At 25.3% G+C, this 27,763-nt stretch overlaps 2 protein-coding genes across 6 annotated transcripts in view; both read right to left on the bottom strand.

Moving 5' to 3' along the window:
* The window catches only part of LOC135953082 (Ig-like and fibronectin type-III domain-containing protein 2), a 273,456-nt gene that overhangs the window by 4,542 nt on the left and 241,151 nt on the right, over window positions 1-27,763 (bottom strand). For 2 of the 4 annotated variants that reach the window (XM_065502744.1, XM_065502745.1), the window contains 8 exons: window positions 23,487-23,664; window positions 21,145-21,286; window positions 18,394-18,586; window positions 18,087-18,333; window positions 17,321-17,999; window positions 13,274-13,617; window positions 12,902-13,140; window positions 9,988-10,297 (listed from right to left, as the gene is read on the bottom strand). In XM_065502744.1, the coding sequence (XP_065358816.1) occupies window positions 9,988-10,297; window positions 12,902-13,140; window positions 13,274-13,617; window positions 17,321-17,999; window positions 18,087-18,333; window positions 18,394-18,586; window positions 21,145-21,286; window positions 23,487-23,664 (2,332 nt within the window). Of the gene's footprint in view, window positions 1-8,538; window positions 10,298-12,901; window positions 13,141-13,273; window positions 13,618-17,320; window positions 18,000-18,086; window positions 18,334-18,393; window positions 18,587-21,144; window positions 21,287-23,486; window positions 23,665-27,763 lie in introns of those variants that run through there. The other 2 variants (XM_065502746.1, XM_065502747.1) reach the window with 2 other exon arrangements.
* The window catches only part of DCX-EMAP (Doublecortin-domain-containing echinoderm-microtubule-associated protein), a 487,657-nt gene that overhangs the window by 218,757 nt on the left and 241,137 nt on the right, over window positions 1-27,763 (bottom strand). The gene's annotated exons all lie outside the window — the stretch shown is intronic.

The raw sequence follows: 27,763 nt of genomic DNA, 5'->3' as shown, positions 1-27,763 counted from the left end.
TTTTACTAAGGGCATTTTTTTTTTGTTGGTTTATGTTTATATATTTCAAGTGTTATTATTTGTTTTAGTTTAACTAAGTTTATTTTTTTTTATTTAATTTTATTGTATTATTTTTATCATAATATTGTTATATACTTATTAGCTAACAACAGAAAAGGGGGGTTAATAAGGTTTTCTTTTTCTTTTTTGATTACTTAAGTTAGTTAGTATGTTTTTATTATATTATGATTACATATTACAAACTATAGCTATATTTACAAGTTACATTTTAAGTTTTATAAATTTTTACTTAACTACTAGCAAATTTTTATACACAATTTGTTTAAAGGGACAAAGAGGGGGGGGGGAATAGGAGAGTTTAAATTTCTATAACTAGAATTAATAATTTGCTTTTTACATAGATTTCATTTATATTTGTATAAATAAAATTATTGGTTTAACAAAAATGTTTATAAAATTCAAAATTCTAATTTATTTAAAGTTTAATTTAAGGTTTATGTTTTCTTGTTTCCCTTTAATAACATTTTATTATGTTTTGTTGTTGTTGCTCTTATTTTTAGTTTAATAAATATGAATACTCAAGTCCTTGTTTTTTTTTGTGTAAAAACTCCAGAGACATTTACAGTTGTTTAGATATTCCAACTAAAGGGAATTAATAATGAAATGAACTCAAACCTGAATAACAGGTATGTGGCAAAAACGGTTATTATACACCTAAGATAATATAAACGCAGTAAAAGAAAAAATCAAATAAGGTAGAGAAAAATTCACAAACTATGAACGATTTTTCGATTTCAATGAAATTAAACACAAATCTAAATTTTTTAAATAATCTGAACCTTTTTAGTTAAGTAGCTTGAAAAAAGTAGTTGAAATACTACAAGGTTCCTTTTCAAAATACTTAAATTAGTTAAACACTTTTAATATTAAGTAAAAATAATAATAGAAATTTAGTTTTTAATGCTGTTTATAAAAAGTAGTAGAAATACTACTTATTTTAAGACAAAAAATTACTTTTAATAAAAGTAGTATTTTTAGTACTTTTTCAAAATAACTTAAAACAGTAGTATTTCTCTTTCTTTTTAACATAATTTAAAAATCTATTACCAAATTTCTATCTTTAAAGCAAAAAAGTACTTTTTGAAAAAAACAGTATTTCTACTACTTATTCAAACATCTACAAATTGTAGCATCAAATTTTTAATATTTCAAAGTAAAAAAGCAGTATTTTTTTCTAAATAATTTCTTTCACTTTTAAACATAATTTAAAATTTTGTATTTTAAAGCAAATAAGTACTTCTAACAAAAGTAGTATTTTTATTACTTTTTTCAAAATAACTTAAAAAAGTAGTATTTCTCGTACATTTTACTATAATTTAAAATGTAGTTAACTAATTTCTATATTTTAAACCAAAAAAGTGATTTTTTAAAAAAGTAGTATTTCTACTACTTTTTCAAACATCTACAAAAATTAGTATTTTTGTCACTTTTTGTACAGTAAAACATTTTTCAATATTTCAAAGTAAAAACTACTTTTTTAAAAAAGTAGTATTTTTACTACTTTTTTAAAAAAAATTATTTCAATTACTTTTTCACATAATATAAAATTTTGCTAAATAATTTCAATATTTTTGCATAATAAAGAAACTTTTCAAAAAGGTAGTATTACTACTACTTTTTAAAAAACTGGTCTAAAAATTAAATTTCTATTATTAAACATTTTATTTACTAATTTAAATTTTCTAAGTATAAAATTTACTTTTTATAAAAGTAGTATTTATACTACAGTTTTAAACAGAAATAAAAAGTAAAATTTCTTCACTTTTAAACATAATTTAAAATTTTGTTAATTAATTTTAAAGAAAAAAAAGTACTTTTTAAAAAAGTAGTACTTTTAGTACTTTATCAAAATAACTTAAAAAAGTAGTATTTCTCTTACATTTTGCTATAATTTAAAAATTTAGTTAACAAATTTCTATACTTTAAAGCAAAAAACAACTTTTTAAAAAAGTAGTATTCCTACTACTTATTCAAACATTTACAAAAAGTAGTATTTTTATCATTTTTGGAATAGTATCAAATTTTTTTTAATATTTTGAAGTAAAAAAGTAATTTTTTAAAAAAGTAACTTTTATCTTTTTCACAATAACTTAGTATTTCTCTTACTTTTTAACATAATTTAAATATAATTCTACTAATTTTTATATTTTAAAGAAAAACAGTGCTTTTTTAAAAAAGTAGTATTTTTAGTACTTTTTCAAAATAATTTAAAAAAGTAGTATTTCTCTTACTTTTTACTATAATTTAAAAATTTTGTTAACAAATTTCTATACTTTAAAGAAAAAAAGTACTTTTAAAAAAAGTAGTATTCCTACTACCTATTCAAACATTTCCAAAAAGTAGTATTTTTATCAGTTTTTGGTATAGTATAAATTTTTTTTGAATATTTTTAAGTAAAAAATAAATTTTTTAAAAAAGTAGTATTTTTACTACTATTTTAAAAAAAATTATTTCGATTACTTTTTCACTTAATAAAAAATTTTGCTAAATAATTTCAATATTTTAAGGATAAAAAACTTTTTTAAAAAGTAGTATTTTTACTACTTTTTCAAAACATGTCTTAAAATAAAATTTCAACTAGTTTTTTACATAATATAGATTTCTGTAAACTAATTTAAGAAACAATTTACTTTTTAAAACAGTTATACACATTTTTGTTTTGAATTGTTGATTGAGTTCTAAGTGTATTGGAGATACTGAGATACCAATAACCGGCCACCCTATCCCACCTTCGGCGTTTTTGTTTTGCTGGTTCGATCTATCGTTTGTTGCTTTGCCTGGTGGTGGATTTGTTTTGATTCATAAATTATTTAATCCTTTATGGACCATAAATATTAAGTTAACACAAACTCACACTCACTCAAAAATTGACACACACTAATACACTTTCCCAGTTTTGGTATTTATATACCAAATATTTTTACATTATTTAGTTGATGTTGGCCCAAAAATCTAACTGGTTGTTAAAGTAACCTATTGACCATCCTTTGTGAAGTATTTTTTTTTTTTTGGTTTTTTGGGCTGAGTAATAAATTCATTTTGACAGCTAAAGTGGTCACTTTCTTTAATGTTTTTTTGTTTCTTTTTTGGGGAAACAAAATTCTACCAATTTTTTATGCTTTTTGTGGTAGTTTGTTTTATTTATTTGTTTTAGTTATTTGTGTTTCACTCTCATGATTTTTATTATTATAAATATTTGGAAAATAAAAGTAGCAGGGCTGCTGGTGGTTATTAATGTGTTTTATTAAGTTTTATTTCCAGGAAGTTTGAAGCAAAAAAAAAAAAATGAAAGATTTATACAATTATGGTTTATTTTTGTATCTTTCTCTCTTTCCCTGAAAACACAAATAACATGAAGACAAAGGCAGGAAGACGCAAAACTTTTCTAATTGTTACTCTTCATGTAAAATAACAAACATGATGCTGCCTTTTATTTCTCCTGTCTTGTAGAATTTAGAGTGTGAGTAAATGAGAGTTAGCCAAGAAAATGAGTTATGGCCTGTTTAAGTTAACAAAAAGTTTTTACGTGGTATCAGTTGCTCTATTAGCTTGTTATTAGATTAATGGCAATCATAATTTGTTTAATCAAATAAATAAAAAGCTACAGAAACTTTCTTTTCAAGATGCCAAAAAGTTGTTAGTTTTTAAGAGATTACACAAAGAAAAAGGTTTGTTTTCACAAAAATATTACTTTTTAGATAACAAAAATAAAATTAGGTTTTCTTTGAAATGTCAAAGTATATAGCAGAGTTTAATCAAGAGAAATGTGTCCATTAAACTAATAACAAAAAATGGACAAGAAACGATAACGTTATAAAGAAATTATTTAAAAAAAGGAGCAGGGTGACGTATGATTAATTTCTAATATAAAAATATCACTCATATGACCAGCTGTAGTTCAACAGAATTAATATCAATCATACGTAGTGGGGGAAAATGATTAAAGTAATGATTTCAAAGTATAAATAAGAATAATAAAGAAACTTTCTTTGTAATTAAGGAATTAAATTTCTTTTTTATCCTTTTTTCTTTAACCATATTTAAACATTTTACATATTTATTGTATTTTTCTCTCACTCAACAGCCATTACAAAATCTTAAATCTTTTTTAAACACTTTACAACCATAACCTAATGCCCCGCATTATCATTTGAAAAACATTTTTGAGAGCATTTAAATAATTCCCAAATTTGTAATAAATTACCAGGTAGTTATAAATAAACAAAGGGACAGACATACTTACGGACACAATGATGGACGGACGGACAGACAGACAGTCAGTTACATAGTCCACAAGAAGAGCATTATAAAACAATCTTAATACTCATTTTAACATTATATTACTAAGGAATTAAAACATGTTTTTTTTGTTTTATTTTTTGTTCTGGGTATTAAATCATTTCATACTGATTTACGTACTAAACATGATGTTAAAACATTTAGCAGCAACCAAACCCAATTCAGGGGGGGATTAAAGATTTTTGTGTAAAATAAAATGAAGGAAAAATTACGAAAAACAAAAATTAAATGTTTATAAGAAGGAAAGCAAAAACTATTATACAATTAAGGGACAGAAATTCTTTGTGAGAATTGAGAAAAATTCCATAAATAAATTTTTTTGGTTTTAAATCTAACCAATTTTGAGAATAAAGCAACAAGAAATGCAAAAAATTTTAAAAATACTACTTTTTGTAAATTTTTGCTTCTGCTTTTACCTATAAAATCCAATAAATTTTTTAACAAACTTTTATATTATATAAAAATTTGGAGGAAAACTAATTGAATTTGGATTTTTAAAATAGTAGTAGAAATATTACTTTACAAAACTATTAAAAATATTCAACAAACTTCTAAATAGTAAACGCTAAAATATTTAAATTTATCAGCGAAATTTTATATTACGCAAAAACTTTAAAAAATACTACTTTTTGTAAATCTTTAAAAAAGTAGTAAAAATACTACTTTTTTAAAAACTGCCTTTATGTGTAAAATCCAATAAATTGTTTAATAAACCTTTATATTAAGTAAAAATTTGGAGGAAAAAAATTTTTCAAAAAATATTTTTTAACACTAAAATATTCAAATTATTCAACAAATAATAAATAAAATACCTAAATTTATCAGCAAAATTTTATATTGTGCAAAATCGTTTAAAAAATACTAAATTTTAACAAACTTTTATATTAAGTAAAAATTAGCAAGAAATTTTTTTTTTTTGGATTTTTAAAATAGTAGTAAAAATACTACTTTTTAAAAAAATTACTTTATAACACTAAAATATTAAAATTATTCAACAAACTTCTAAATAATATTAGAATTTAAGGGAAAATTACCTTTTTTCGGATATTTAAAATAGTAGTTAAAATACTACTTTTTTAAAAAACTATTTTTTTACTATTTTAAAATCTATGAATTTGTTAACAAATTTTTTTATTATATGGAAATTTAATAGCAATACTATTTTGATTGAAGTTTAAAGAAGTAAAACTACTACTATTGAGGAAACAAATTTAAGTAGTAGATTGTACTACTACTTTTTAGTTATTTAAAAAAATAGTACAAATACCACTTTTTAACACAACATAAAATTCTGCTGGCTAAATTTTATTTTTTAATGTAAAAATAATTTTTTTTAAAATAGTAGTATTTTTACTACCTTTTGCTTATATTTGAAAAAAGTAGTATTGCAGCTATATTTTTACATAATATTAAATTAAGTTAACACTAAATTTGTTTTAAAAGCAAAAAAGAACTTTTGAAAATAGTAGTATTTTTACTACTTTTTAAAAATATCAAAAAATTAATTAATTTACTAAATGAGAAAATTATTTTTATTTCTTTTAGTAAAATAGTAACAAATATACAATCCATTTAGCAAAATTCTTGCAAATTTAACAAAATCTAGTTTGTGTTTCTATCCAAAATTGTATTAAGGATTCTCCCCTTAAAAAATGTTCAATTTAAATATTTAATAAGAAAATGCAACAGGAAAATCCTTAAAAAAGATTAGCATTATGAATAAAAAAAGGAAGAAATATACCCCAAATGTAATTTACAGGTAAAACCAGACCCGGGGGAGTAGAGAAAGCAGCCAACACTTTTAATTTAAAAAGTAGAAATTATGTTACAAAAATGGGAATTAAATAGAAGAACAAATCTGGAAATTAAACATATTTTCATATTTAAATTAAAGCATTTTCTTAAATATTTCTCAATGAATTTCTTTCTTTAAACATTTCCTAAAAGACCTTGTTACTTTTTTTCCTCTACTCCAACTAAAACAAAGACATGAGATTAATATTGAGATTATTTAAAATATTATTAGCCCTTCAGTCAGGGGGCGGGGGGGTTAAATACCCCATTATCATTACCATTATTCATAAGTGTAAGAAATTCATACATATGAGTTTGAATGAATGAACGTTACTTGGCTGATGATGATAATGATACTGATGACTTAATATTAAAATCATGTCATGTCGAGGTGTTTGTTGTTTGTTGTCTGTGTATTTGTTTACTTAGTCACACATTTACATTTACTTTCTCCTTGACATTTACTTATACATTTATAAAATTTATTTCTCTACACATGAGTTCATATATTTTTCTCACACAGCATTCAAGGATTCAAAGTGTGTCAACAACAAAATAAACATTAAAAAATGAGAGATGAAAATGACAAAAAATAAAAAAAAACATAAACCTTAAATATTTTTGTTTTTTTGTGTGTGTTAATGTCTCAATAATAAAGACATTAACATAGATTTAATAGGATTTCTTGGGGGGTTGCTATTGTTTTTTTAGAATTTGAAATACCCTAAGCTAAGTATCACAGAACTAGAACATAACTAGAACAGAACTAGAACAGAACTAGAACAGAACTAGAACAGAACTAGAACAGAACTAGAACAGAACTAGAACAGAACTAGAACAGAACTAGAACAGAACTAGAACAGAACTAGAACAGAACTAGAACAGAAGTAGAACATAACTAGAACAGAACTAGAACAGAACTAGAACAGAACTAGAACAGAACTAGAACATAACTAGAACATAACTAGAACAGAACTAGAACTAGAACAGAACTAGAACAGAACTAGAACAGAACTAGAACAGAACTAGAACAGAACTAGAACTAGAACTAGAACAGAACTAGAACAGAACTAGAACAGAACTAGAACAGAACTAGAACAGAACTAGAACAGAACTAGAACAGAACTAGAACAGAACTAGAACAGAACTAGAACAGAACTAGAACAGAACTAGAACAGAACTAGAACAGAACTAGAACAGAACTAGAACAGAACTAGAACAGAACTAGAACAGAACTAGAACAGAACTAGAACAGAACTAGAACAGAACTAGAACAGAACTAGAACAGAACTAGAACAGAACTAGAACAGAACTAGAACAGAACTAGAACAGAACTAGAACAGAACTAGAACAGAACTAGAACAGAACTAGAACAGAACTAGAACAGAACTAGAACAGAACTAGAACAGAACTAGAACAGAACTAGAACAGAACTAGAACAGAACTAGAACAGAACTAGAACAGAACTAGAACAGAACTAGAACAGAACTAGAACAGAACTAGAACAGAACTAGAACAGAACTAGAACAGAACTAGAACAGAACTAGAACAGAACTAGAACAGAACTAGAACAGAACTAGAACAGAACTAGAACAGAACTAGAACAGAACTAGAACAGAACTAGAACAGAACTAGAACAGAACTAGAACAGAACTAGAACAGAACTAGAACAGAACTAGAACAGAACTAGAACAGAACTAGAACAGAACTAGAACAGAACTAGAACAGAACTAGAACAGAACTAGAACAGAACTAGAACAGAACTAGAACAGAACTAGAACAGAACTAGAACAGAACTAGAACAGAACTAGAACAGAACTAGAACAGAACTAGAACAGAACTAGAACAGAACTAGAACAGAACTAGAACAGAACTAGAACAGAACTAGAACAGAACTAGAACAGAACTAGAACAGAACTAGAACAGAACTAGAACAGAACTAGAACAGAACTAGAACAGAACTAGAACAGAACTAGAACAGAACTAGAACAGAACTAGAACAGAACTAGAACAGAACTAGAACAGAACTAGAACAGAACTAGAACAGAACTAGAACAGAACTCGAACAGAACTGGAACTTAGCTAGAATAGTATTAATTAAAACTTAATGTAGGGTATTTAAAATTTTTTTTTTGTAAACCAATTGTAGTCATATTGAAAATATTGAACCGAACCTTAAGAAATAAAAAAACATATTTTTAGCATAATTTTGTTTTACACATACATATGTATGCACGTGGGTGTATTAGCAAATACACCAACGCTTGCACAAATACAACCAGATTTTCTGTCCCTTTTGATTGTATGTGTATCATTCTACACATGTTGATATTTTTTTCATATTTTTTATAACTAAGTATTTGTGTATTTTACACATTTATACAATTTTTATTTTATTTTGTTTTTTCACTATATTATTATATTTTCTAGATTTTTTTCACAGATTTTGCGGTGTTTATATGATTTTCTTTTCTTATTTTATATTGTGTTGCTGTTGTTGCAGTTTATTTTCTATTGTTATTTGCTGCAAACCAATACCTTTGCCAGGATATGAGGCAAATGGTTGGGGTATATAATAAGAGAAAATAAAAAATATTTTTTTTTTTTTATATATTTAACACTAATGCTAAGAAGGCATCATCATACACATACAAATGTTTAAATTATTACGTTTAGTTTTTTTTTTTTTTGTTTGTTTTGTTCTTTCTTTACTTAAACCGTTTTTCTTTTATTTAAGATGAGTTCTAGCCAGAATATGGAGGGAAATAACATAAAATACAAGACTTTACAGAGCATACGAGCACAAAACAGAACAAATATTTAATACGGGTACATGGTACGCTTGACTTTTTTTTCTTCTTCGTTCGTTCTTTTAACAAACGGAAGTTGTTAGAGCACACTAATACAAATGCACACACACACACACATATAATATTACTAAGTCATTCACAGTTTTTACTACTAGACTACATATGGGCATTTCCACGGAAAGTTTCACCGCGACCTGATATAAAAATTGTCAAATAATTTGAGTTTGTTCATGTACAAATGTCGCGTTCCGGAACCTAAATCGTTTGTTCACAGCACTCCCATATCATTCTATTATTACTACATTAGTCCAAAATAAAAAGATTTCGAGTTGAATTCAGTTGACTAATCTGTATTACTAACGTGACGGAAAATATGTCGCGTTACAAATGTCGCATGAAAAATCATACTAAACCAATGCAAACATTTCAACAAGTCAACTCTTAATTGATATCTAAATTCTCTCATTTTAATATAAAGACGAGTTATATTTCTTGTCGCGTTCATGATAACATGTTTATTGCTAATAAAATCTAACTTTTACACAAAACATAGTGCTACAATTAGGCTAACGAAAAATGTTTAGATTTCTTGATTTTTATTCACTTCAATGGCGAACAAATGTCGCGTTCGGCACCATGGAAATGCCCATAAACATACATTTAAAGAGGAGTTGTTTGTTGTCGTTGCAAAATGTTTTTGGCATTTTCTTTAAGTTTAAGTCAATGATTTGTTCTTCATGTTTATTTTCCTCGTCATCATCAGTTTCAGTCGTTTGTATGTAGAGGAAGGTAGCTAGCTAGCTGTATGTGTTTAAATATTAAGCTGTATATCATAAATATGTATGAGTATGTGGCAATTTTCTTTAGTGAAAAAGGAAGTACAAGAGAAGCAAAAGAAGTTTAAGGAATTGTAGCTGTTTTTTTTTTTGTTTTGTATAAGGGGAGGCGTTATATGTAGCTTAGTTTGTTTTTTTTATAATTTTTTGAGTTTCTCTTTATGGCACAAGTTTTTTAAATCCCGCACCTTCTTGGCCAAGTTTGAGCTCTTCATAAATTGTGGGATTTATTTCGTTGCATTGTGTATGAGCATCGATGCCATCCAGGTTTGAGGTTTTAACTGTTGTTCCTTTAGGTTGTTGTTGTGCTGCTTTGGCTGTCGTTGTTACAAAATTGTTCCCCACTCTGGCTGTCATGGAGGGTCTTAGTGTCGTCGACGCTGGCACTGCCGCCGAAGACACCGTTGTTGTGGCATGTGTTGAGGCGGGCGCTCTTGTTGTGAAATTTCCACCATTCATGTTGGTTGTATGCGTTAAGGCAGATGTCACAGTAGGTAACTAACCGGAAGTTTATTAAGTTACACAAATACACACACACACATACAACACAGATAGACAAATACAAAAATACACACATACAACAATTTATTACCCACACCATATTACAATAACAAGAACAACAACAGCCCATCCAAATTACAATCATTCCATTGCCAAGGTAGTAAGTAGATGTTTCAAATGGTTGCCACAGAAGTATGGAGGAAAATACATAGAGAAGAATAAAAACAAACAAAATACAACAATGAAAATTATGACACACTCATCGCAATAAAAGAACATCAATATAGTTTTGTAAGCGTTTAATAGACAGGAAAAAATCTATAGCTATAATAAATGTAAGCTCTCCTGTTGGGTAGTGGGGTGTAAGAAAAAAAATATTTTTCTGGATTTATATTAAAAACAGTGGTTTAAGATTTTGTGTTACTTTTCTTAAAGTCCTTAGAATCAAAGACAATGAAATACAATAAAAAATAAGGACATTTAAGTAGTCATGAAAAAACTGTAACAAGAAATTTAAGGGTATTAAGATAAATATAATAAAATTAAACAATAAATAAATAGTAATAAATTATTTAAAATTTTTACTAATTTCTAATAACTTTAAAGCAGAACATTTATATTTGTTCCTTATTTTTCAAAATTAACAAATTTTAAGTTTTCTTAAAAAGTAGTATTTCTACTACTTTTTTTATTTTAGTAAAATGTTGTGTTTTCAGTATCTTAATAGCGTTTGTAATAAGTTTTTGTTATTTTTCCAGAAAATTAAAAAAATATATTTAATAAAAAAGTAGTACTAGTTACTAGTTTTTTATTTGATTAAAATTTTTGGATTTCTAGCTATTTCTAGAAGATTTTAATGCATTATTTAAACTTTTTGAAGAATGTTGAAAAAATTATGTTTCTGAAAAAAGTAGTATTTTTAGTACTTTTTTAATTTTTTTAAAAATACTTCTTTTAATGCAAAAATAAGATATTTTTATTGGCTTATTTTTTAAAATATTACAAAATTCAAGATTTCCCAAAAAGTAGTATTTCTACTACTTTTTAGTTTCTCAAGTAATCTTTTTTTTTTGATATTTTCGGAAAAAAATGTATTTTAAGATTTGTTTATTTTAATAAAATTATTAGGTTTTATGTAATTTAAAGAAGATTTTAATAAATTTGGACAAAAATTACGTTTTTTAAAAAAGTAGTATTTTTAGTACTTTTCTTAATTTATTAAAAATTGATTACTTTTATTTGAAAATTACATATTTTTGGAAATATAACAAAATTTAAGTTTTCCAAAAAAGTAGTATTTTTACTACTTAATTTACTACTTTTTTAAAATTCATTAAAACATAAAGTTTTTTTAACATTAATTTAAAAAACCTACTTTTTAGCATTTTCCAAAAAGTAGTATTTCTACTACTTTTTTTTAAATCAATAAAAATTTGCTACTTTTTATACAAATTTATTATAAATGATTTTCTTCATGATTCTATAGGAAATTTATGATTTTAACTTATAAAAAGTTCTTTTGCAAAACGTAGTATTTTAATACTTTTTTTTAAAAATCATTAAAAACTTTAATTTTCTGTAATAAAAATAATTTATAATTAAAAATATCTTATTTGAAAGTTTTTTAACAAATAAATATATATTTTCCAGATTTTATTGGAAAATTATAATTTTGAAATATAAAAAAGTATATTTTTACTACTATTTGCAAAAAAACCAAAAAAGAAAAATAATAATTTATAGTACAAATATAAAAAAAAAAGAATTTACTTTTTAAAAAAAACATTTTATGAGATTTTCCAAAAAAGTAGTATTTCTACTACTTTTTAAAAAAAATTTTGAAAATTTAAATTTTAATGATAAAAAAGTTTTACATTTAAAAAAAATCACATTTTATGAGCTTTTTAAAAAAGTAGTATTTCTACTGCCTTTTTTAAAAAAATTTCAAAATTTAAAATTTTTATGATTAAAATGTTTTACATTTAAAAAAAAATCACATTTTATGAGCTTTTTAAAAAAGTATTATTTCTACTACTTTTTAAAAAAAATTTTGAAAATAAAATTTTAATGATTAAAAAGTTTTACATTTAAAAAAAATCACATTTTATGAGCTTTTTAAAAAAGTAGTATTTCTACTACTTTTTTTAAAAAAATTTCAAAAATTTAAATTTTATTGATAAAAAAGTTTTACATTTAAAAAATCACATTTTATGAGCTTTTTAAAAAAGTAGTATTTCTACTACTTTTTAAAAAAAAAATTCAAAAATGAAAATTTTAATAATTAAAAAGTTTTACATTTAAAAAAAATCACATTTTATGAGCTTTTTAAAAAAGTAGTATTTCTACAACTTTTTAAAAAAATTTTTGAAAATTTAAATTTTAATGATGAAAAATATTTCTCCATTTTTTTCTTGTAAGAAATAGTAACTATTGTTCTTTAAACCACTGTTTTAATGTTGTATAAGTATGTTTAAACCCGTTTTCTAAATTAAATATTTTGTTTTCATTATATATTTTTTTATAATGTAAAGTGTGGTTGTAGATATGAGTTTTTGTTTATGTATTTTTTTTTGTGTATAAAGTATAACTTTCTTAACTTACCTGCACTTGTTCTAAACCTCTGGTATATGTGGGATTTTCAAATGCCACCCCGGTGGCTGCCTTACCATTTGCTCTATGGCGTCTATAGAATATAATGGCGGCAGCTGCTAGTAAAACAGCTAAAATACTTGCAACAATACCGCTTATCGTACCCACCGCATGTGAATACGTTGTTGTCGCCGATGTAACATGATGTTCGCCAAGTGTGAATTTTATCGGTTCAGTTAAAACACTGGCACCTAAAGAGGGAATTAAACAGAAAAAACATACATAGATTTTAAAGAAAAATGTTAAAAAAAAATAGAGGAAAATGTTTAACATGCCACACACTCGTGGCAACTACATAAAGAGGGGTTGTTTTTAGTAACTTACCATATGTATTGCCAGCCTTAACTACCAACTCGTATAAGACATCCTTTTTGAGACCATCTATGTTTACACTGGTTTCCTTGACATCAATGCGTCTTACCTCACTGCTGCTTATGCCAGCCGAAGAGTTTCCAGACATTTGCATGCTTGTTGCATTGCTGCTATTGAGTAAAGAGGAGGCTGTGGAGGCGGTGGGTGATGAAGATGCTTCGAGAGGACCTCCTGCTGCCAAAGCACCGCCAGTCATTGTTTCACTGGCTGCTATTTCGTTGCCGATTATGGCAGCTTCATGGTAAAATATTCGATAGCCATCTACAACATTGGGATTTTTGGTTGGTGGGTCCCATCTGAAAAGCACACAAACACAAAAAAAAGAGGAAACAGTTAAGATTTGTATGTAAATGTAACGCTTTTATATTGAAATAAAAACAAACACACATTTGCAACTAGATTCATCTTTAGTGTGTAAAAACTCTTGGAGGTGTAAGTGTACTCATACACATTTTCTAGCTCCCAAAGTGTTTTTCGTTTAACAATGTTCTCTTGCTTGAGTGCTTGTGGTTTTTAGATGCTTTTGTTACAGTGTGCAAATGTTGCTTTTGTTGGCTTCTTTCGGTTGCCTGTTAAAATTTTCTCAAGGGTAATGTGGCTGGGGTTTTTTGTGTGTTACTGTTGTGCTGTTGGAAAATATTGCTGGTGTGCAAGGACCACTAATGTGTGTAAGTGTTAACAGCTTCTTCACACATCCATACACTCACACACTCCAGCACTCTAACTGACTTTGTTTGGCTACCAACTACTACTAAATATAAAGTTTTTCCCAAGGATATAAAGGCAAAATGGTAGTTTAGAAACCAACAAATTTTCATATCGGAAAAGACTCTAAAAACTTTTGAGGAGCTACAGTCTCTGAACATGTATGAGTGCTGCTGGTAAGTGCCAACAAATACATTAAGGACTCGTTATTTGTTTAAGTGTTTGCGTCTATGAATATTCATGGTTATTTAATTATTATTTTGTATTCGTATGTATTTTTATATAAAAGCCATTCATGCTTATATGAAACACAAGAAAGATTTCATTTCGATTTTTAACCTCTATATACAATTTCCGTTTTATCTTATCATTTCCGGCTTACAGAAAAAGTCTTTTGTTTTTAGTTCGTGTTCAGGAAAGCCAAACAAACATGAACAAAGTTTTTTTTATACAAAAAAAAAAAAAAACAAGAAACAGGCTTTCAAATGCCACTTGATAAGGATATTGTGGCAAAAATTAAAATTATAAATTAAATAGCTTGAAATTTTAAGCAATGATACAAATTAACTGTTAAAAGTTTAATTTTAAGTAGAAATTTTAGAAACTGTAATAATTTATGGAAAATAACTACTTTTTAAAAAAGTAGTATTTTTACTACTTTTTTTTAATTAATGGAAATATTAATTTTTTTTGTTTAAACATTATGTTTAAAGTAAAATTTTTTCAAACTGTAATAATTTAAGGATAATAACTACTTTTTAAGAAAGTAGTATTTCTACTACCTTTTTTAAGCAATGAAATTATTTATTTTTTATATTTAAACATTATGTTTTAAATAGAAATTTTAGAAACTACCATAATTTAACGATAATAACTACTTTTTGAAAAAAGTAGTATTTCTACTACCTTTCTTAAAACAATTAACATATTTGTTTTTTATATTAACACAATAAAAAATATATTTTTCTTATATAAATCTTCATTTTAGTATTTCTACAAGTTTTTTTCAAATAGTAGTATAGTAGTATTTCTACTACTATTTACAAATTTAACAAATAAATTGTTAAGAATTTAATTTTAAGTATAAATTTTATGAAACTTTAATAATTTAAGGGAAATAATTACTTTTTAGCAAAGTAGTATTTCTACTACTATTTTTAAGCAATGAAAATTTAATACTTTTTTTTGTTTAAAGTAAAAATTTTATGAAACTGTCATAATTTAAGGATAATAACTACTTTCTCAAAAAGTAGTATTTCTACTACCTTTTTTAAGACCATTAAAATATTTGTTTTTTATATTTACTGAATAAAAATTATATTTTTCTTATACATATTTCTACTACTTTTTACAAATTTAATTAAATAATAATTTTATTTTACTTTTTACCACAAAATTATTACTTAGGAAATTTTTTAAAGAAAAACTACTTGTTTTAAATAGTAGTATTTCTACTACTTTTTACAAAATGTAAGAAAATATAAGTATTTGAAATTAAAAAATTTTAGCAAAAATTTAAATAAATTGTTAAAAATTTTGTTTTAAGTAGAGCTTTTAAAAAATTTAATAATTTAAGGGAAATAACTACTTTTTTAAAAAGTAGTATTTCTACTACTTTTTTTAAGCAATGAAATTATTCATTTTTTTTATATTTAAACATTATGTTTAAAGAAAAAAAATTTGAAAATGTAATAATTTAATTTTCAAAAAGTAGTATATCTACTACTTTTTTTAAAACAATGCAATTATTTAATTTTTATATGTATTCAATAAAAAAATATATTTTTATGAAAGAAATCTATATTTTAGTGGCTCTACAACTTTTTTCAAATAGTACTATTTCTACTACTTTTTACAAAAACTACGAAAATTTTAAGTTTTTAATTTAATTTAACTAATTTAAGATTTTTCTTTACAAAACTATTACTTAAGCAATTTTTCTTTAAAATATCTACTTGTTTCAAATAGTAGTATTTCTACTACTTTTTACAAAATATAAGAAAACATAAGTATTTAATTTTAGATTAACAAATTAAGAATTTTTTTATATTTTATTTATAAAACTTTTTTTTAAAAAGTAGTATTTTTACTACTTTTTCATAAATTCAAAATAACTTCAAATTTTAATAATTATCAAAATTCCTTCAGAAAAATTTAATTTTTTAAACTTTTCAAAATAGTAGTATGTCTACTACTTTTTTAGACTTTATACAAAACTCAAAAAAAACATAAATTTTTATATTTACTCAACAATGCCAACAATTTTAAGCATAAAAAAGTACTTTTTAGAATAGTTTAGATCCTGTTCAAATAGTAGTATTTCTACTACTTTTTACAATACCATTAGAAACGGTTATTTTTCAGCTTTATTCTTGAAGAATTTGTTAAAAAAATACTTTCTTAAAGAAAGTAAAACTTTTTTCAAAATGTAGTATTTTTACTACGTTTTAGAAAACCCATCAAAAACATAATTTATTAATTTTATGGAAAAAATATAGTTTTTAGAAAAGTAGTATTTTTACTACTTTTTTTAATTTGTATGAAACTTGTTGTTTCTAATTAATTTTTTTAATGTTAATAATTTTCTAAAAAACAATAATTCTTAAAGAATATCTTTTTTCGAATAGTTTTTCACATAGTATTATTTCTACTACTTTTTTTAAAACATAATATCAATTTTTTTAACAAAATAATTGATTTGACAGAAAATTGTCGAAAACTTAAATCCTTGAAATGAGTTCTTCCAAAAAACTAACTTTTACAAATAGTAGTATATAAACTACTTTTTTAAAAACAATGAAAACTTTTATTTTTTAACATTATTCAACAAATAAAATAATTTTATAAGATGCAAATGTTTATATTTAAAATTTGTACAACGAACGAATGAATTCCGTGTGAAAAAGTACTTATTTGAAACAGTAGTATTTCTACTACTTTTTTTAAATCACTGAAAAGTTTAATTTTTCACAATTATTCTATAATGAAATGAGTTTTAAGTAAAAAATAATACTATTTTGATAATATTCAAAGTAATTTTTAATACTACATATTTTTAAAAGAATTAAATTTTCATTTTTTTTTTTAATTAAAAAAAATTTAAAAGAAGAAGTGATTTAAAGCAATACTTTTTTCAACGAATAAGTAAATTTTATGTGAGAAAAATACGTTTTTAAATAGTAGTATTTCTACTACTTTTTTTAGATCTCAAAAATGTTAGTAGAAAAATACTTGTTTATATAGTTGTATATATTTTTAGTACTCTTTTATACTTAAATTTTAATTTTCACTCACCTTATCACAACCTCACTATCCGATATCACACTGACGGCTATATTTTCCGGTGGTCCCGGCAAACGTTCACGATTCGACTCGAAACAACCCACTATAGTTCTGGCATATTGCAGGCTGCAAATCTCTTTCGACCGCACCGCCTCTCCCCTACACCAATTCAAACATTTACGCGGCACATGCGAATCAGCACAGCAAGTGCGATGATCCGAACCATCAGCAGCACATTTCATGAGCTTATCAAATTCAGTAATACATTCTGGCTTATCGGCTATAGCATCAATGTCCACATAATAGCTGCAGGCACTGCGACAAGCCATGGTAACATTCATCTCAGCACAACATTCTGAGACATTCTGATTTAAAGTGGGCGTATTGCGTATGCGCACCGACACAGGTATAGTGGCTGAACCGAAAGGATTTTCAGCATGACAGAAATAATCACCCACATCAGAGGCCTGCAATTTATTGATGCGCAAAGCCATGGTATAGAAAGTGGGCCGAGATTCATTGGTGCGCATGGCTATATCATAATTGCCGCCCTGTATGACAGGAATGCGGCCATCATGATCACGCCAGAAAATGGTTTTGGGTACGGGTTTGGAGTCCACCATGCATCTGAGCTCAACCTCATCACCTACAGCGGCCACTGTAATGCCGGCAGCCTGTATTTTGGGAGGATCTATGGATACAAGTTAAAAATAATAAAATAATGTTGAAATACTTTTAATTTTCACAAATATGTAAATGAAATATTTGCTAAACTTACAGCATATATTTACTCTTCTGGTGGCCTGCATGGGCACTCCATAACCATTGTCGGCATAACAGGACACATGTTCCATATCTGCTGTTACATTGTGTATCACCGTGACCATATGTCTCGAGGTGTCCTGGCGCACTAAATGACCTCCCACATACAAAGAAATGGTGGGAGCAGGATTACCCAAAGCCAAACACAATATGGTCATAGAACCTCCTTCGGGCACATTGTCAGCAGGATGAACAGTGGGTGGCTGAAAGAAAAAACATATGTCAAAAAATATTTATTTTTATTTACAAAACGTTAAACTTACATCCACAAAAGCTGGCAGTGCTGGATCTGTCCAGGCCACTAATGTTTCGGAGGGTAAAGAGGTGGCTTTTTCTCCCATAGCCTCTACATAGAGTATGTGCTGGGAACTGGGTTTCAAATTGTTCATGCGCAACCATGCTACTTTAGTCTCGATCTTGTTAAATTTATCGGCTTTCATGGGTTTGTGATAGACTCTAAAAGAGAAGATAAATTAAAGGAATATATTTTAAGATAGCAATTTAAACAGTTCACAAGATTTTTTTTAATAAAAAAAAACTTGTTTTTTTCGAATTTATTTAACAAATATATTATTTTTAGCAGAAAAATGGATTTTTTCAAATAGTAGTATTTCTACTACTTTTTTTTTAAATCGATAAAAATTATAATTTTTTAAATTTATTCAACAAATAATTAAATTTTATTCACAAAGAATTTTTTTTTTCAAATAGTAGTATTTATACTACATTTTTAGAAAAGTAGTATTTTCACTACTTATTTTAATTGATGTTATTTTTGAAATTTATTCAACTAATTAATTAAATTTTAGTAGAAATTAATACTTTTTCAAGCTGTACTAATTTTTAAAATAGTAGTAGTTCTACTTCTTCTTTGAAAAAGGTAATATTTTTACTACTTTTTTTGAAACCATAAAAATTCTTATTTTTCAAAATTTATTTAACAAATATATTATTTTTTAGCAGAAAAACTAACTTTTTCAAATAGTAGTATTTCTACTACTTTTTTTAAAATTGATAAAAATTGATATTTTTTTAATTAATTTTATGAACAAAATTTTTTTCAAAAAAAATTGTAGTATTTCCACTGCTATTTTTAAATCGTTAAAAATTCTTATTTTTTAAACTTATTCAAAAAATACCTAAATGAATTTTATGTACAAACAAATTTGTTTCAAATAGCAGTATTTGTACTACTTTTTAGAATAGGTAGTATTGCCACTACTTCTTTTAATTTATGAAATTTTTCAAATTTATTCAACTAATTAATTAATTTTTAGTAGAATAATACTTTAGCAAACTGCACTAATTCTACTACTTTTTTTTAAAAAAGGTAGTTTATTTACAATTTCCGATAAAAATTCTTAGTTTTCAAATTTATTTAATTGAATTTTTTTAAATGAATTTTTAGAAGAAAATCTGAATTTTTCAAATAGTAGTATTTCTACTACTTTTTTCGAAAAAGTATTGCTACTACTTTTTAATCAATAAATATTATTATTTTTCGAAATTATTCAACAATTAAATTAATTTTATGGACAAATTATTTAGTAATATTTCTACTACTATTTTAGAAAAGCTAGTGTTTTAACTATTTCTTTTAATTTATGTAATTTATTTAATTTATTCACCTAATTAATTAAATTTTAGTAGAAAAAAATAGTTTTGCAAAATGTACTAATTCTATTACTTTTTTAATTTACTACTTTCGTACTAATTTTTTAAAAAAGGTAGTTTATTTACTATTTTCGATAAGAATTCTTAGTTTTCAAATTTATTTAACAAATAATGAATTTTTAGAAGAAAAACTAACTTTTCAAATAGTAGTATTTCTACTACTTTTTTTTAAAAAGGTATTACTGCTTCTACATTTTAAAACTGTTGAAAATAAATTAATTTCTGGAATAATAAATATTTTTTCAAATAGTAGTATTTCTACTACTTTTTTTAAATCGATAAATATTATTATTTTTCAAATTTATTCAACAAATAAATGCATTTATTTGTTGAATAAATTTGAAAAATAATAATATTTATCGATTTAAAAAAGGTAGAAAAAAATACTTTTTGAAATAGTAGTATTTTTACTACTTTTTTTTAAATCGCTTAAACAATGATTTTTTCAATTTATTAAATAATAAATGTAGTATAGAGAACAAAAATATACTTTTTGAAATAGTAGTATATCTACTACTAAAATATTAAAATTATTTAAATTATGTCTATCTATATTCCTCTGTGATTGGTTTAATACCTACTCACACAGCTGATTTTTTATATTTAAATCTATATTTAACTCTATGTTGCCTACTGCAACTTTAGCCTCATCAAAATATCGATTACATTTTCTCTTTAAATTCTCCAATTAAAATTTCATTGTTTATTTCACTGCAGATTTTTCCTCCCAAACTCATCAATTCTTACTACACATTTGACACAATCATTTGAACCTTAGTAATTAACAGTTTGACTTGTTTTTAAACTTACACTATGGCAAAAATGAAAAAAAGACTCGAAATAAAAATGTTTATCAAATTACACATCACAAAAACTTTAGTCCACCCCCGCTTGTAATGCTTGTTTTTTTCGCATACCTAAAGGACATGAGAACGAATATTCAACAGAATTTAACATTTATGCTCGGGGGGCCATCATCATCACCGTCCAACAGCAACACTTAACAACTGATGTTGGGAAAACCATGACAACTAAATCTTAATGCTAGCAAGAGGAATTCAAACACACAATAATGGTCAGAACCACCATAACAAGAGGATGATGATGATGAGAGTTACAACAGATTGTGTGACATTTCTGTTGAAGAACAGAACAGAACAGTGTCAATGTGTTTTCAGCTTACAACCCACCCAAAACAAAAATAAAAATAATCACAAAAAATGTTTCATAATTAAATCACAAATAAAAATAATAATCAACAAAAATCAAAATCAATAACAGATCACATCCATACATACATATTTTTATTTCAATACATGTTTATTCATAGTTACACATACCTGTAGGTAATTTTCTCATGGGGATGTGAATATTCTGGTGGTTGCCATGTCAATTGCATCCAAGTGGCACTATGAGCAATAATGGCCAATGAATGCGGTGGTGAGGGAGCACCATAAATATGTTTTGGCTGTTGCTGATCAACTGGAAATAAATACAGAACAACATCAACAATTTATAGATTTAATAATAATCAAATAACAATAATAGCAAAAACGAAACCAACCAACAACAACAATAATACAAAAATACTGCATTCAAAAAATAAATTTACAAAAAATTATTGTACAAATTAGTCAACCATCAACCATAAAATGTTAATGGTTGATCGAATAAAGAATGTAGGTATAAACGAGTCTGTGTGGGTTTATATGACAGGACGGCAGTGTCTATGTGGGATTGTGTGTTTGAGTTTGAGTGTCAAGAGATGCGCCTGACGATGATGATTTTGATGTTGATGCTTTTTATACATTTGAAATGAACACAAACACACAGACTCTTTTATACCTTCATTAAATACGTATACATTACATGGATACAGGCTGACTTTCAAATACAAATCTTTATTTACTGCATAATTTCTCTTCACTTTTTCCTATATTTTCTCTATTCGAAACTATCTTCTTCAGAGACAAAATTCTCTAGAGAAAAATATCTTCTTCAGAGACAAGTTTCTCCAGAGAAAATTGTGCTCTTTAGAAACAAATTTCTCCACAGAAAACTGTGCTCTTTAGAGACAAATTTCTCTAGAGAAAAGTGTCCTCTATAGAGACAAATGTCTCCCGAGAAAATTGTGCTCTTTAGAGACATATTTCTCTAGAGAAATGTGTCTTCTTTAGAGACATACTTCTCTAGAGAAAAGAAACTTCTTTAGAGACAAATTTCTCTAGAGAAAAGTGTCTGCTATAGAGACATATTTCTCTAGAGAAAAGAGACTTCTTTAGAGACAAATTCCTCCAGAAAAAACTGTCTTCTTTAGAGACAAATTTCTCCAGAGAAAAGAGTTTTCATTAGGGACAAATTTCTTCAGAGAAAACAGTCTTCTTTAGAGACAAATTTCTACGGAGAAAAGAGTCTTCTTAAGAGACAAATTTCTGTAGAGAAAACTCTTTTTTCGAGACAAAATTTCTCTAGAGAAAACTTTGTCCAGAGAATAGTGTCATCTTTATAGACAAATTACTCTAGAGAAAGGTGTTTTCTTTAGAGACAAATTTCTGTAAAGAATAGTGTCTTGTTTGGAGACAAATTTCTGTAAAGAAAAGTGTCTTCTTTAGAGACACATTTCTCCAGAGAAAAGTATCTTCTTTAAAGACAAATTTCTCCAGAGAGAAGTATCTTCTTTAGAGACAAATTTCTCTAGAGAACAGTACCTTCTTTAAAGACAAATTTATCCAGAGAAAAGTCTCTTCTTTAGAGACAAATTTCTCTTTAGAAATGCGTATTTTTAGAGACAAATTTCTCCAGAGAAAAGTGTCTCCTTCAGAGTCTTCTATAAAGACAAAAATAAAGACTTTTCTCTATAGAAAATAGTCTTCATTAGAGACTAATATCTCTAGATAAAAGTGTCTTCTTACACTTTTTCTTCTTTAGTGGCACATTTTACTACAGAAAAGTGTCTTATTTTTTTAAATTTACGAAATTTTCAAAACACCAAAAATTAAATTTTTTTCAAAAGTTAAAAAAAAAAATATATTGGATTTAAAAAATTGTTTTCTATTATATTTTTTAAAATCTCTTAAATATTCTTTATTTTAATCAGTTTAATCTAAAGCAATATCATTTATAGTCCGAAAGTTATAAAGCTTTAAAGTAGTTTAGTCAATAATTAATATTAATCATACGTACAGTGGTTCGTTATATGGAATAAATAATGTTTTAGGCCACAATTTCTTCTATAGAAATGCAATTGCTACCAAATTTTTAGCATATGTTAAGGACTAATTAAGCATTTATATTAAATAAAGCTGAGACATGACTATCCTAAATACTGGGCAAATGATACTGTGAGGTATATAAATTTCTCTAAAAAGAAATTTTTATTTTTTCTATTTTTATCTTTGCAAAGAAACCACATTTTTCTGAACTAAATGAAGTGCATTTAATATTCGCCTCTAACTTCAAATTATTACTATTACTTGTTTGCTGTATATCTTTTTTTGTAATTCTTTCGGTTGCTATTGACTTGTAATTAACAATTTGTCAATGTTTTAGTCGTTGTTGCTGTTATAGGAGTTTTATTTTAGTAAATTTTATATGCACGTATGCAGTATGCGGCATATTGTATGATTTTCACATAAAAAAATAAATATTTTTTTTTGTTTTGTTTTGTTAATTTCAGTTTTACCTTTTATAGTTTCAGTATTTCCATCACTGCTACTGTTGTTAATTTCAGTTGTATTGATCAACAACATGGATGATGGCAATGATGTGCCAAATTTACCGCGTGTCAATACCATGATGCGATACATGGCATGTGGCTCCAAATTTATCAAATCAATCGATGTTTCATTTGTTATTAATTCCTAAAAGAGTAAATGAAAACAAGAACATTTTATATGAATTTTAAGGCCTTTGAAAATGAATGGTGAAAATAGTGAACAAGTATTAAGGTTTTTATGTTAGTTTTAGGGGAAAAATATGCAGGAGTTTAACATATTTATTTAAATTCAGAAGGTGTAGTTTATATGTAAAAATGAAAAAAATCCGGAATTTTTTTAAAAAAAATTCCATATATAAATATATGTGTTTTAAATGGTTTCTGGTAATATTGTATCTTAAAAGTAACATTTAATTTGAGTTTGATTTTAAATTTTATAGTAAAATAAATTGGTGTTTTTAAAGAGTTTTTTTTAATAAATTTTCTAAACAAACTAAAATGCTATGAAAAATTTTCAAAATAATTTTTTTTTTAAATTTTACAAAATTTTAGAATTATGAAAATTTTTATTTTTTTTTTCAAAAAATTTTAAAAAATATTTTCTTTTCAAAAAATTAATTTCTGTTAGAATTTTCAAGAATTCTTAAAACTTCTCTATTTTTTACATTTTAATATATAGCAATATCATTTATATTTAAAAATTTAGAAGGCTTTAAAGCTGTTTAGTCAATAATTAATATTAATCATACGTACAGTGGGTCGTTAAATGAAATAAAATACATTTTATTAAATAATTTCTTTAAAACAAAAGCGATTGCTACCAAATTTTTGCCACATGTTAAGGACTTATTAAGCTTTTAGGTAACAAAGCAGGGATACTTCTATCTAAAGTACTGGGCAAATGATAGTGTGGCAAATATGTATATTAATTGGGAGATAAGATTTTTTAATTTTAATTCCCAGCCTATAGATTGCTTTAACTGAATATTTGTATTTCTCTTTAAACATTATCGCTTTATTTAAAACAAATACTATCCTTAACCAAAACCAGGCGTAGCATTTGTTGTTTATTTAATACATTTTAAGTACTTTTGAGTAATTGCAATGTAACACTCAGTAATTTGTGGTATTTTTTTTTTTCGTAAATTGTCCGTGTCACTTGTAGCTGTTGGATTTTTGTCCATTGATGTGATGCTATTTCCATGTTTTGGTTGATTGTCACAGTTTTTCCATGTCACTAACATTGCTAACTCTGCCCCTGTGTGTCTGCGTATTTAGTGCAAATTTTTATTTATAATCAATGTCCAAATGTTACACATGTATAAATATGTGAATATAGCATTTAAATCTGGTGGTAACTCTTTAAGCTTGTTTAAGAGTATTATGTTGTCGGTTGTCGTTTTGTTGCACATACATTGTCAATATTGTTCAAATAAATGTTGTTTTATTTTTTTTGAGTTAAACTTTTTACATTACCAACAAAAACAAAAGTATTGTTGAAGCGATTTTTTTTTTGGATGAGATTTCTCGTTAAACTTTATAGGATTTTAGCGATTTATTTTAAAGGATTTTGTTGGCAATTTTTTCCACATTTAAATATACAAAAAAAGAAATGTATGTTCAATGCTGGCAAAAACCAATGAAATGGTTTTACATAGCATGTTAAAATAAATGTACGAGCATTATAAATATTGGCCAGCTTCAGTATGGTTTTACAAAATGAAAAAAAAAACAAAACTTGTTCATGTCCAATTTTTACACGGCATTAATTGTTTATTTTACTGACTGTAAAAATGCGTTTCGCATTGTGTCGCAAAAAATATATATATTTACTTTATTTTGTATTTATTTTTGCTATTCGCGCTATTTACATTTCATTGTCTTTAGTATTTTTATTTGTTAAAGTATTTTGCATGTTTGTCTATGCGATTCTTTTAAATTGCTGCTGTATGCACGTTTAAAAATATATTTAGACTTGATGTGTTAAATGTAAAAATGCTGATTGTGTCAAACTGCTAAGCTTAGAAATACAATAATAAAAAATATATATTTTTTTCAATTTTACAAAATTTTTGAATTATGAAAATTTTTATTTTTTTTTTCAAAAAATTTTAAAAAATATTTTTCTTTTAAAAAATAATTTTCTGTTCGAATTTTCAAGAACCTTTATATCTTCTCTATTTTTGCCAATTTAATCTATAGCAATATACTTAACAGTTAAAAAGTTATACGTTATTAAAGCAGTTTAGTCAATAATTAATATTAATCATACGTACAGTGGGTTAAGTGATATAAAAAAATATTTTAGTACATAATAAAAGCGATTGCTACCAAATTTTTGCCACATGTTAAGAACCAATTAGGCTTTTAAGCTTAAATTTCTAAAATACTGAGAAAGTTATGTTGTGACAAATATAACCGAATAAATTGCTATAAATACTTTTGAAACTTTTTTGAATTTTTCATGTTTTTAAACAATCTAAATCATTTTGATAAGTATTTTGCTTCATCTTTATTCCTTTACAGTTTATTTTGTTAAGAAATATTTTTTAATTAAAAAATTACAAGTTATTTAAAAAAACTTATAGTAAATAAATATTAATCATATGCAGTGGAGTTTTTATTAAAAATTTTAATACTTGATAAATAACTCGTCATAGATTTAGGAAAACACTACACAATTTTAGAGAAAAACATACGCTTTGGTACAGTCTCAAAATTAGCTAAGTCCCAGTCCCAAAATGTTTCCAAAAATGTTGTAGAAAATTTTTTAATAAAAATAAATTCCAAGAAATATTTTTTTATCAATAGATTCTTTAACTGCATTTTTCTGAGAAAAGATTTTTAACCGAATTTAAATACAAATATTTTTTTGTCAGAAAAAAAATAATAATTTAAGCCACTGTAACTCAGCTAATATTAACTTTGGAAAATTTAGCAAATCCTAGAAAGAATGCTCAACCTTTCTTCTATTTATGTATAAACTTTGATTATGAATGGAGCATATTTGCCAACATTGTGTATACAAAAACTTTATCATTAAATCAGCCACCTGTACATATGATTAATATTAATTATGGGGTAAATTACTTATAATCTTTATAACTTTTAGATGGCTAAACATTATATTGTAAAATAAACTGCCAAATCATGCAAATCATTCCATAATATTGATAAGTTGGTCTATTTTTTAGTATTATTAAAGCAATTATTAAATTTTTTCTAGGTAAAAAAAAAATTTTGAAAAAAAAACTTTTGTGAAAACAATTATTAACAACTTTAAGTATGATTTCGAGCCACTGTGACTTAGCTGATAACTATTCTCTATCTCTAGCTGATAGTAGGGTATTTTAAGATTATTTTGACTTTTATTTTATTAACAAATCCTTAACAATAAAAAAGTTATAAAGATTTTAAATAAGATACCCCATAATTAATATCAATCATACGTACTGGATGTATTGATTTATAATAATTAGTTTTTTATGAATAATTCCTACAAATTTATATCAATTAGTAAATAATTTTAATAGGTAATATAAAGGCCAAGCTTTTATGATTTAAATTGTGATTTTTCTCGAGAATAAAGACATTTTTTTTTGCCTGAACTAGCGAAATTAAAAATTATTTTTTAAAATTTTTTTTATAGCTACCTTCAAAGTCGTTTATTTCGTAAAAATTGTTTACATCAAGTCCAATTTACTAGTTTGTTTATTTAATTTATTTGTTTTTCTTTTAGTTTTTTTTTTTTTTTTTTTTTGTACAATTTTTGCGTCAAAAACAATTTCGTTTGCAAAATACTAAACAAATATGAGAACAATTTTGTTGGAAATAAAAGTTTGCAATTTTTTTTTTTGTTTTAGCGCGTTTTTATATATTTGTTGTACAAATCCAAAACACAACAATAAACAACGTATGTGTAAGCTTAATAAATGTATCTATCTATGTTAGTAAGTAGAGAGATGCACGTTTTGTAGTTTAAAGTCTTAAAATTCATGTAGCTAAAAGTATGTAAGTCAATGGCACTTGGTCAACGAGTTTAACGTAAATGGTTTTTTTTCTGTTGCCTGCATTTTTATTTGATTTTTTTATTATTGTTTTCAGTTGTATCTGCAGTAGCGTTTATGATTTTATGTGTTTTAGCTTCTTTTTTTTGTAGATTTTTTTGTTATTTTTTTAATCTCTATTTTTTATTTTTTAGTATGCTAGAATTTGTGTTGGTATGTTGCATTGTTTTATAGTTT

Source organism: Calliphora vicina, chromosome 3 (genome assembly GCF_958450345.1).
Source record: "Calliphora vicina chromosome 3, idCalVici1.1, whole genome shotgun sequence".
In the NCBI taxonomy this organism is placed as follows: domain Eukaryota; kingdom Metazoa; phylum Arthropoda; class Insecta; order Diptera; family Calliphoridae; genus Calliphora; species Calliphora vicina.
This window is presented reverse-complemented; position numbering and strand designations above follow the sequence as displayed.